Source organism: Lytechinus pictus, chromosome 10 (assembly GCF_037042905.1).
Source record: "Lytechinus pictus isolate F3 Inbred chromosome 10, Lp3.0, whole genome shotgun sequence".
Lineage (NCBI taxonomy): Eukaryota > Metazoa > Echinodermata > Echinoidea > Temnopleuroida > Toxopneustidae > Lytechinus > Lytechinus pictus.
Window position 1 is genome coordinate 25,500,228 of NC_087254.1, and position 12,032 is coordinate 25,512,259.

Sequence of the window (12,032 nt, forward strand, 5' to 3'; positions counted from 1 at the left end):
TTTTGGTCATAATTATGGTCGAAATTACCTGATATGTTGGGTGATAACCCTTTTTTTTTGCTTGTAAAATTGTCCAACCCCTAGTCCCCCTACCTTTGGGGAGAGTTTTTCGCCTATGGATGACTGACACAAATATTATATTGGGCGAAATGGCTGCTGGAAGATCTGAAAGCTGGGTTTTTCTTGTTCAGAGAGTTGTTAAGTTTTTAGCACATGTTTGCTTTATTTTTACAAGAAGACTAGATAATTTGTAATGATTAGATCAATAATGCGAGCGTGAAGCACAAGCTGAATATTTATGTAGTGACCTGCAAATGGACCATAAATGACTTGTCGGTTTTTATGGTTCTTTCCCTCATATACCCTCTTGTAAAGTCTCATAGCTTATGGATTATCTCTACTTATTCTATATTTTAAACCTAAATAAAGTACATCATCAAAAAGAAAGTGATATTCATAAGGATGGTGAAATAAACGGGGGCTTGGTTGTTGGGAGCATAATGTTTAATGAGCCTATGCATAGGCATATAAACGATAATCATCATTACAACCATCATAATCATGATCATCTTCTACTTCCTCCTTATAATCTTGATATTTTTCATCATAATTATTGGGGGTATAACAATACAGGCCATCCCATACCTGAAATGTTGGGCGGGGTGTATCCCCCAATTCCCCGGGATCGACACCCATGGTGTAAAATATAATTGTGTAAAAAATAAGTATATAATTTTGTTCCCCTATATATATTTATTATTTGCAATGTATATATATTATCTTGTTACACGAAGGAAAGATTAGAATTGCAACTTTATGCAGATGATACAATATATATAATATAAAAGGATAATTGAAAAGTGTATCAATGTTGACGTCTGTAAAATTCATAGCTAGCTATATTGTAATACACTCAGTCCAACATTGATAACAGCACTTGTATATAATACAGTGTGTAATTGGGAACTGGGAAAAATAATATTGTCGAAATGTACTGTGTTAGATGTAATTATTTATGTTACGCACTGTTCAAAGAAATTGTGTTTGGGAATGCACCTTGATAAGAATTGAATTTTAATTTTCAGTTTACGGAAGTTAAATTGAGATTAAAATGGATAATGACTGACATTTCAAATGAGGTTTGATACTGAATTATCTATTTTGGTAGATCATATTGCCTTTTTTCGGTATAGGCCACTGAATAACTTGCAGAGTGATATATATTTTTATTCCCATATTTTTGTTTATCTGCCCATTTTATTTTAATTTTATTTTTCTGCAGTCTTTCTTTAATCTTCCTTTCATCACCAATTTGAAACGAAACTAGCTACAGTCTATTGACTTATAGGCCACAATAATAAGCACATGCTCAAGATATGGTGCTGATATTTTGCGCAAATCAAACGCCCCACAAATGTTAAACCAATTGCAGAGTATCTACGATCTGGATATGACCCAATATTTTTTTTACAAGTCACATTTTGCATTGATTATGAAAGTTCAAAATAGTAAAATTATCTTATTGAAGTGTAAATGCAAATAATGCTAAAAACAATATTTGGCTTTACTGCAAGCCATGTGGATGTCGTAAAGTTCAAGATTCATATTGCGTAAACTACAATTTGGAGCTGAATTTGATTTCAATCATACAGGGAGGCTAATAAAAAAAAGTGCATGCATATAATGCATAATAGCCTGGAATTTTGATCTTTATATTCATACTATTCTGAACTGTAATCATTAAAATATCAAATGATAATACACGTTTTTCCAAAATCGGATAGCAAACAGATCTAAGTGATTGAAGATTCACAGCAATGAATAACAGACTGAATTTCACTGATTTGTTATTGATTCAAACTTTGATTGTACAATTATCAAAATATTACAATTTGGGTGCTAATTAAGCACCTTCAATTATGTCGTACAAGAGTAAAAGCACCACTGAATATATATTTTATGTACACACATGTGCCTATTTGTGAATTTTTTTTGATTGACTCATTCATTTGAATTACGTGTTAACGAATTATAACTGATGTTTGACATGATTAAAACTTTAAAAGAAACAGAACATGTACAGGAATTTCTTTGTTGGTACTCTGCCTACCTGCTTAATACACCATACTTAGGTGGTCGTTTGTATGACAAATAACCTCTTAAATTAATTTTGGAGAAATTTTCTTTATTTCTTTAAGTGTGCACAATATCTCAATGTGCAACTGGTCAATTTTCTTCATATTTTTGTCATATATTAAGTCGATATGACAAGAGTTATACCTCTGTCACATTTCCCCTACGGCAAGTCAAATACAGCCGTTTAAATATTTTTTGTACCAGCTAAATTATAGGTGATTTGAATAAAAATGAATAAAACGGCTGTTTTCGACTCGCCATACGGCCGCCGTAGGGGAAATGTGACTTAAGTTTAACTACTAAGTGATCAGGTTATCATGATGTCACCCATATTTTTTCATAACGGATGATTAAAAAAAATGACCCTATTCACATCACACAACCCTTAGGTCAAGATCAGGTCATTTTAAGAAATTAAAGCATTTGCACGCCCTTTTTTGTGGCAACATTCAATACAGAATCAAATGTTTCTGCTATGCCATTACATTTTGGATACGATTCTGAGCAACTTAACTATTATAAAAATTATGACCTTATGATCATGAAGTCTATGAAGATTAAACTGTCAGATTTTGTGATATCGTGCACACAAGAATTGAGAATGATAAAAAAATACAGAAGTGCTCTGATACATCATACTCAACTGGTCATACTGACAGACCACCTAAAAATAAACAAATTATGATTTTTCTGCATTTTTTTGCTATTTAACAAAATAATCAGGTTTGGTATTCCAAAACAGATTGTTGACTTTGCATTGTGGGTGTGGGTGTACATTTGTCCTTTAACACCTGTTGAACAAAACAGCATGAACTATTAAGATTTATATTATTTTTTTCATAGTAGAAAGTTGTTTTCATTATTATAGAGTATTGAAAAAGAAAACAAAGAAATACTTGTTTTTTAATGAAAATGTCTTTGATGGAGTAAGATCTTGGTGAATAACGTGAAAATTGCGTGCACGTTTCAGTCCAACAATTTGCTTCACTCAACCCAGGTGAGGTAAATGGGTACCTGGCAGAAATTTATTCCTTGAACGCAGTGCATGTAACAGCAGCCATGTTACAGCTGGAGTTATTTTGCTGAATTACCAGAAAGCACTTAGAGACTTCTGACAAAGTAAGTGTTAAGTGCCATATAAGCATGTATAATTATTATTATCAACCTTAATAATTTAAGTGATAAAAAGTGATATGAGATGAATCCTTCAGACATTGCAAAACACTGAAAGAGAGAGAGAGAGAGGGGGGGGGGTCCATGATATTATGTATAGTGTTGTTCCTTGAATGCTCTATTCTTTGGAGTTAACATAATGACAATTTTGGGGGTCATGTTCTTATTATATTTCTTGTCACTGTCTGCAGCAAAATTATTGTTGTCATACCTATTTGCCTTGTCGGAACCTGGCGAATGGGGCTAGATGGTCTTTCCTGTATTTAAACATTGGAAGAACTTTGAGGGGCAGAAGTGGGGGTATAATAGTATAGGCCATCCCACACCTGGCTTTATTGCAAAGGCAAGCAAGACACCAAAATATATATTTGTGAACCATATTTTGAGTAATAGGGAATTCTTTCCTTTACACAATTCAAGAAAATATTACCAACTAAATATGCATAGTAACAGTTACTAAGCTACATGGTTTCCTTAGCAACCAGCTTGTATAGTACATGGTTTGATCGACACTTTATATACCTTTTTTTTAGTTATAGACAATTAATCATGTCCTTTACACAATTCAAGCAATATAACTCCAACCACATATGCACTGTAGCAGGTGATACACAATGTGGTTTCCTTAGCAACCAGCTTGTAATTGGTCAGGGGAGAATTTCATAAACATGTCCAACAAGACAAACATCTTGTCCAACAAGATGTCAGATCTGACAATTTTCCTTGGTTCTGATTGGCTGAGTAGTACTGTTACTATGGTAACTGTCAGATAAAACAGGACTTGTCTGATAAAAAGTCAGACAATTCATTTCATGAGTGCATCCCTGATCTTCACTTTATATACCATATTCTGAGTTATACAGAATTTAATTTTGTATTTTACACTACCCAAACATCATTTCCAACCAAACATGCAAGTAGCAATTGATAAGATTTTTTTTTAATAGCAACAAAATGCTATAATAATGAAGGCAGCTGCTGCTTGTATGTTTTTTGTTAAAAAATGGTCAAAAAAAGGTCAACTGGCTATGAAAAAAAAAAAAAAGCTCATTATATTCACAGGCAGTCCCAATTAGTGAACAAAATGGTGCGAATAACACCTGCTACCACATAACAAAGTTCTTTTAGAAACAAATATTTTTTTCGCACAGGTCATATCATTATCCGTTATCAGTTTGAGGCAGTATAATCACGCTTATACACAAACACCTCTGAAAAGACTGATAGTTAATCTAGTGCCTCTTATTATAGCAATGATCACTTGTAACAATGTTTGTTCTAAAACAACATGAAGAGATAAATTTGTTTTGCAATCCCCCCTGAAAAAAAACTAAAGTCTTTTGTAAAGTCCGTATTATGTAATATTTATAATACTTCATAAATCCAAAATGACAACCTGGGGCCTGTCTTACAAAGAGTTGCAATTGATCCAATCAATCACAACTATGGATGGCCAGCAACGTCAACATCTAAAGTGCAAATTTGTTGACTTCAAAATATTTTCTAACTATGATGTCTATTCATGTATTCATTGTTTTCTGGAAAATTCACTGTGGTTCTCTTTGTTTACAAAGGACATTGTGCATATTTCCTGTAGAAAAAAATTATGACACTGATGGATTTCCATAGAGTTACGATTGATTGGCTCAATCGTAACTCTTTGCAAGATGGGACCCAGAGGTTACTTGAAGTAATGACTTATCCTCTTCTTTGACTTCTTGGGTCATGATACAAAATATTTCTAATGCAGTTCGCAGGATCTGGTTTTGGTGTTAGAATTCTCCAGATCATAAATAGGACATGGCTCTGGTAGTAGCGGCAGACAAACAGGAGTTCCATTGTCTGATCCTCCCAGAACTCGCAAGTACTTCTACCATCTTACTGAAGTCCAATTTCTATGTGAGGACTTTGCATCGTCCAGTTCCAATCCATATACAATTCAGACTTAACCAGGGCCCCGTTGCATTAGAGTGACCATTATGGTAACTTTGCCATCCAATGGTATTTTTCATGGAATCCTTTATTCTGATTGGCTGATGAACATTGTTACCATGGTAATTACTATTGGATGACAAAGTTACCATAGTGGTAACTTTTATGCACCGGGGCTCAGGAGTGCCATGCCTTTTTCACCTGAACCCAGAGTAATTCACCAGGTCCACATAAGTGCTTTGGTATCAGTAATTGGAGATACCTAGACCAAAGATATTAGTTTCAGGGCAGTGCCATTTATCAAGGGATTCAGCTAAAGTTATGTTCTTATCATACACCATGTTGATAAATTTTTAACTAAACAACTGTTGGGAAATAAACAAATGCTGTCGTACCTGAACTTGACATCAATTTCATAGATGAAGAACAGCTTTTCTAAAATTTGGCTCATTGAGTTGGTGCCTGCTTGCCTATCCGCCTTTTGCGCAAGCGGCCATTGGATCACCATATAAATTCACAAACGTCCATTTCTAAACCTTGGAACCGAGATGGATGTTAACATCAAGTTTTTTGTTGATAACTGTCTTTTTCTCAAGAATTCCACACACCGTATGGATGTTGATATCAATGTTTTAGTTTAGCAGCCTTTCTCTCTAGGTACCTCTGCTTTGCATCTGTGACGGATGTGTCGTCATTCCTGCGGACTACCTTATTAGATTTATTCTCAGAATCACCTGGAATTTCAAAATTAAAAATCAAAATGAGATGGTTAAGACAAAACTCCTGAACAAAGCTTGGCAAAATATATGAGCACAAACTCGATGGAATATGAGTTAACATTACAAGAATGTTGCAGAGGCAAGCATTTTTTCCTGGATTGCAAGTCAAAAGCAAAAACAATGCTTTAAGACAAATAATATAGTTCAAAATCTTAAAAAAGACATTGAATTGACCAGAGTTTCCATTGGCTAGTGAAAAAATATTTGTCTCTGCAATGTTTTATTTCAAACCTCATATCCCTTGGACCTTTTCAACAAAAGGTCAATTCTCATTTGCCAAATTTTAAACAATCTTATCTTCTTTTTTTCACAAGGTGTCTGCAAGGTGTGTTACCTCTGTTAATAAATCAGGATTCTGTGGCCCTGCAAAGAAGCAGTTAGCTGAGCAGACAATGCAAAAGGGGCTAACTGGTCTTGTGAGAACAGAAGTCAGAGTTATACCAGGCTAAGCCGAAAGCAGTGTCAAGACCAGAAAGCACCAGTAAGGCAGTATGGTTGTTCAATCAAAGATAAGATCTCGGGAATATTCATGCTACAACCCGGGCAGACAAAACACTGATGTTATGCAGAAAGTTTGACTTGTGAGTAAAGGTAAAAATAAATAGCATGGTACTTATACCTCGGTCACATTTGCCCTATGGCGGCCGTACGGCGAGTCGAAAACAGCCGTTTTATTCATTTTTATTCAAACCACCTATATTTAGCTGGTACAAAAAATGTTCAAACGGCTGTTTTCGACTCGCCGTACGGCCGCCGTAGAGCAAATGTGACCAAGGTATTAATAAGAAAACTTTAGTAATGGGAAAGGGATATTTGTGTTATTGAGCTTCATTACAGAGCTCAATCTTTCCAAGTCTGAAATAAATACTTGGAATTCTGATCAAATATCAAACATATTTCATAACTAAACATTACTGTCAAGAAAACGACTCGCTTACGGGTGATTAGAAATCTCTAGGACTCAAACTTGGATTGAAAGATTAACGAGAGACAAAAACGAGTATGCCTAGACAAAGGGAGCAGTATGTAAATATTTATGACACAAAGAAAATTCAACAATAATCACACAATGATGATGGTGATATTAATAAGATGTGACATTTATATAGCGCTCAATGAAAGGTAGATTACAAAATGAAGATAAAGAGAGAACAAGAATGAAGGATAAAGAAAGAATAGAGAGGGGTTAGATAGAGGGAGAGAGATAGAGTGTGAGAGAGAGAGAGAAAGATAAAGGTAGGAAGAGGAAAAGAAAGAGGAGGAATTCAGGAGAGGATAGTGAGATGGGACACAAGAAGATACAGGGAGGGGTCATGAGAAAAAACAAACAAGGAAAAAGATAAATCATCAGAAAAAAGTAAAGAGAGAAAGATAAAGGAATGGCAGAGAGACAGATTGAAAGAAAAAAGGAAGGAGGAAAGGAAAAGAGAAGGAGTGTGATGGAGGAGAGAAAGAAAGCCAAACCAAACAATCAGATCACTTCTTATTGCATAAATACGTAGGCCTGTATCTGAAGTCGGGTTTAATTTAGACCACGGTCTAACTCTGTGCTAATATTATGGGGAGCCAAAAAAAAAATTTGTTTATATTGTTTTACTATTTTGATTCCTTTTACTTTCATAATGAGGAAATATACTTCAGGTATCATTCACAGACAATTATGAATAATTTGAGTGTCGAATGAGTTAGGATTTGTGCCCCATTTGGCTCTCCATACTTAAACCACAACTTTAATCTAAGCCTGAGTTCAGAATACGGGCCATTGGGTCTATGTCCTGAAAAAGAACAGAAAACGTAAGGCTGAAGACATAAATTGTAGGAATACCTTTCAGCTTCTTTTTCTTGTCACTACTCCCTCTTTCTTCCTCCGTCCCTCCATCATCAGAGTCTTCATTTTCAGTCCTATCACTAGATGGCGCTAGACATCCACTCAGTGCATAGGCATCCAGCTCATGTAGTCTGGGGAGGAGTTCTTTGACCCACTCATATTTCACCTGTTATAGATAGAAAACAATGAAGCCTAATCAGGCTGAGTTCAAACCGTACGGTAGCATTGTGCGCATAAGATTTTTCTTGAAACCTAAACCTTGAGAACCTTGAAACCTGAGTCAAGATGAATTACACATACGACAGTCATGTACTGTATTTACGACAAATAAATATTTTCAACGAAACACTATACACACAATACAAATACAGATTTTCATTTTGAGCGCTAAACCTAAAATGAAAGATAGTACTAATAAGAAGCAAATTTTTCATGCATACTGTGTCCAATCTAATGCATCAATAGCTTTCATTCAATAGCTCAAAAAAATAATAAAAATAATCAATTACATCATTGTATTTGCAAGTCCATGGAAACCTACAGCTTGTTCCAACTTGAATTGACTATAGTGCTATCTTGAGAAGATATGAAGATAGCAGTTTCAAAATAGAACATTATCTTTACTCTTTCATACTAATGTTTTATTATAGACAATAAGCAAATTTTCCCCAAGTGAAAGAAGCATATGCATGTGATTAAAATAGTAATAATGTTCTATTAAAAAAAAATGCTTACTTCACATGTTCCTGAGAAAGCAACATACACTTTATTCATTAATGATCTCCCAAACGCTATACCAAATGGCACCGTTTACATGTATGTTGACGATACTACTATTTCTGTTTGGGGGGATCGAAGCAAGAGGTTGAGCTAAAACTGTCAAAAGCTCTTAGGGATTTGGACTCTTGGCTCAATAAAAACAAGTTGATTTTGAATAGTGACAAGACCAAAACGATGCTACTAGGATCAAAACAAAAGCTAAGGTCACTAGACAGCAATATGCTATCGATAGTGTTAAATGGATGTCAATTGGAATGTGTAAATGAATATAAATGTTTAGGAGTTATCATAGATAACAATCTCGACTTTAAAAAACATGTTGACAGCATAGCTTTAATTGTAAAACAAAAACTAGGAACTATTCGCCGCTGTAAACAGTATTTTGATAAAGCACAATTGAATAAGCTGTATTGGGCTTTTGTAATGCCCCATATAATGTATTGCTGTACCGTCTGGTCGGGAAGATCTGAAATTAATCACAGTAAGTTAGAGAGATTACATAAGAGGGCAGCATACATGGTATCTAACTTCTCTTGGGAAACTCCATCTGAACAAATTTTCAAAATATTATCCTGGCCCAAAATACGCAATGTCTTTTTTAGAGCATCTCGCTTAATGGTTCATAAATGTTTACACGAAGCTGCTCCCCAGGTGCTTTGTGATAAGTTTATTTCATCATTTAGGTCATTTTGCCTCCGACGAAGATTCTGCTAGGATCGAAAGCTTAGGCCCCTTTTTGACTTTCAAGTTTATTTATATAGAGAAAATATCCTCCCGAACAACTACAAGCACAAATAAGATGATAATCAGGGTGCCATATGCTCGTACGACCTTTTATCAGAAATCATTTTTTGTCACAGGCCCATTACATTGGAATAAACTACCCGAACACCTCCGATTCATAGAAAACATTAAACAGTTCAAACGGGAAATGGCTAAATGGGAAAAAACCTTTAATATGTAATAGGGACTAATGGTGGAATCTATTCTATTCTTTCTCCTCATTTTGTACATATTTTATCTCTTTTCATGTGTATATAATGTTTTCGTTTAGTTTTAGGTAACATTTGTACAGTATCATATTTTATTTGTTCTGTTATTTTCCATAGTTAATTATGCTTATTTCATTTCATTTTTTTTTCAATATTAGTATTTATGCTCTATTCTTTGTTTATATTTGAATATGTTACCATGTTTTATATTTGTGTTTGTTCACGAAGGGCCTCAACGAAAACCAGCTTGTTGCTGATTGAGCTACCCTTCTTTTAAATATTTGAAATAAATAAATAAAATAAATAAACACAAATATTTCTTTCTTAGGTTAGCCCAGAGAATAATAGTGTCTCCTTGAATTCATTAGTTAAAACAAGGAATGATTCAAAGCCCTATTTGAGTAGCTTTTATTGTTCAAATTGACAAAATTATTTTGTAAATTTCTTTAATTCACTCTTTAATTTCAAAGCTTATTTAGATTTCTATGGATAATAATAAAAGTGCATTTGCATGTGAAAACTTGTAAAAGAAGGTTTCTATTGTGTTGCCAATTTAAAGATTTTAGTAATTATTTTAATAAATTGAAAGAGGGTGATAAATTGCTTTGCTCTGTTTCCTCAGAGCGGTGTGTTATCTAAAGTAGATATTAAATAATTGGATAAAATATCAAGCAGCATCCCCACCTCAAAACTATTAATGGTAATCTTCTTTGCCTTTTTAATTAATCAACCGCTCCTAACTGCAAAAAATTGTCAATGTTCAATTTAATTGATTTATTTCTTATTTGCGATTTCAGAGTCGAACTACCTGTACAACAAAAATACATGGATATGAAATATAATGAATCAGCATTGAAAATAATTTCTCAAATATAGCTGCCTCTTTCATTTGAATAAAAAAATATATCAAAACACTTTGCAAATATGAAACAGTAGGAATTATCTTCTATTTGAAAAATACTTACTTCATATCTCCTCTAGATAACACTATACATATATATTAGTAACAATTTAAACACCAATTTTCATATTTTTTATGGGCTTTGCTATTTAAGGATCCAAGTATTTTTTATCAATATTTTTTTACCATTAAATGAAAAATATCGTTGCATTGTAATTTGTATTCATAGATCCCCACCCCCCTCATTTTTTTTCTTGTCTTTTGTATGGGTTTTAGGGCTCCAAAATGAAAAATTATCAAGCCAAACCACAGAATGACGTAAACTCAATGGCCCAAATTCACAAAGATGGTTTTTAAAACCATTGGTTGAATCCATGGTTTATGCAGATTTCTTGTATAAATTACGCTTATTTACCGCGTATATTAAAAATGTCCAATGATGATGCACGCTTTTGTCACAGTGCGCCAGACTGATGCCTGTTGCCATGGTTAAGTACGCTATTTTATTCATGAGTCCACTGTTTGAAGAGTGGAATCATTAATTCAAAACAGTGGACTCATGAATAAAATAGCGTGGATAACCACAGCAACAGACATCAATTTGGCGCACTGTGACAAAGTGCGCATCATCATTGGACATTTTTTTATATACGAGGTAAATAAGCGTAATTCATACAGGAAATCTTCATAAATCATAGGTTCAACCGATGGTTTTAAAAACCACCTTTGTGAATAAGGCCAGGAAAGATACGGAATGCAAACTTAGTACATCTGTATTCATTATGCAATGTAAGCATATTCTTAAAATATCTTGAAAACTGATTCTTAAATATATTACTTCTTTAATGGGAATGCTGTAAAGGCAAGCAAGACAACAAAAGACCGCAGAAAAATCAAACTCTAAAGAAAATCAATGTAAACTAGGTTTTGTCTCAAGTTGTGTGGACTTACTAATGACATATATAAAATTACTTATGATATCATCAAGAAGTCATTATGACAACATAAAACAAAATATATGCTATCACATTGAAACCATAATGACATCATATAACACAATATATGACATCATAATGAAATCCCTATATTATGACTTTGCCTATCCTGGTTTGGAAAATTTTGTGTTAAATTGAAAAATGAAAATCCAGATTTTTATTATTTGAAATCTGAAATAAAAATACTCCAAATTTTTTTTCGCCACAATTGATTGTGGGCTCGGCAGCCACTAAGTAGTGCTGAATCGACGTAGCTCTATCCCTTGAATTGTTAAACGCCAAACAGGGTAGCAGCAACTCCCATTTTTTAACGTCTTTTGGTCTGATGCAGACAAGGCTTGAACTCCTGGGCACCGTCTTACAAAGATTTACGATTGATCTGATCAATCGCAACTATGAACGGCCAGCAACGTCAACATCTATTATGTATGTTTGTTCAAAATATTTTCTAACTATGATGTATATTCTAGACAAGACCAATATGGGGAGAATTTGAGTTTAAGAAGCATTTTGGGG

At 34.0% G+C, this 12,032-nt stretch overlaps 1 protein-coding gene across 2 annotated transcripts in view; it reads right to left on the reverse strand.

The window, feature by feature from the left end:
* Nucleotides 1-1,830: 1,830 nt before the first annotated feature.
* The window catches only part of LOC129269369 (probable ATP-dependent RNA helicase DHX40), a 32,604-nt gene continuing 22,402 nt past the window's right edge, over nucleotides 1,831-12,032 (reverse strand). Inside the window, exons 13-15 of one of the 2 annotated variants that reach the window (XR_010294882.1) lie at nucleotides 7,846-8,014; nucleotides 2,395-5,975; nucleotides 1,831-2,296 (exon numbers count right to left, since the gene is read on the reverse strand). Coding sequence is in view for 1 of the 2 variants with exons in the window: in XM_064105663.1 (XP_063961733.1) it covers nucleotides 5,866-5,975; nucleotides 7,846-8,014 (279 nt within the window). In the remaining variant the exon portion in view is untranslated. Of the gene's footprint in view, nucleotides 5,976-7,845; nucleotides 8,015-12,032 lie in introns of both variants that reach the window. The other variant, XM_064105663.1, reaches the window with a different exon arrangement.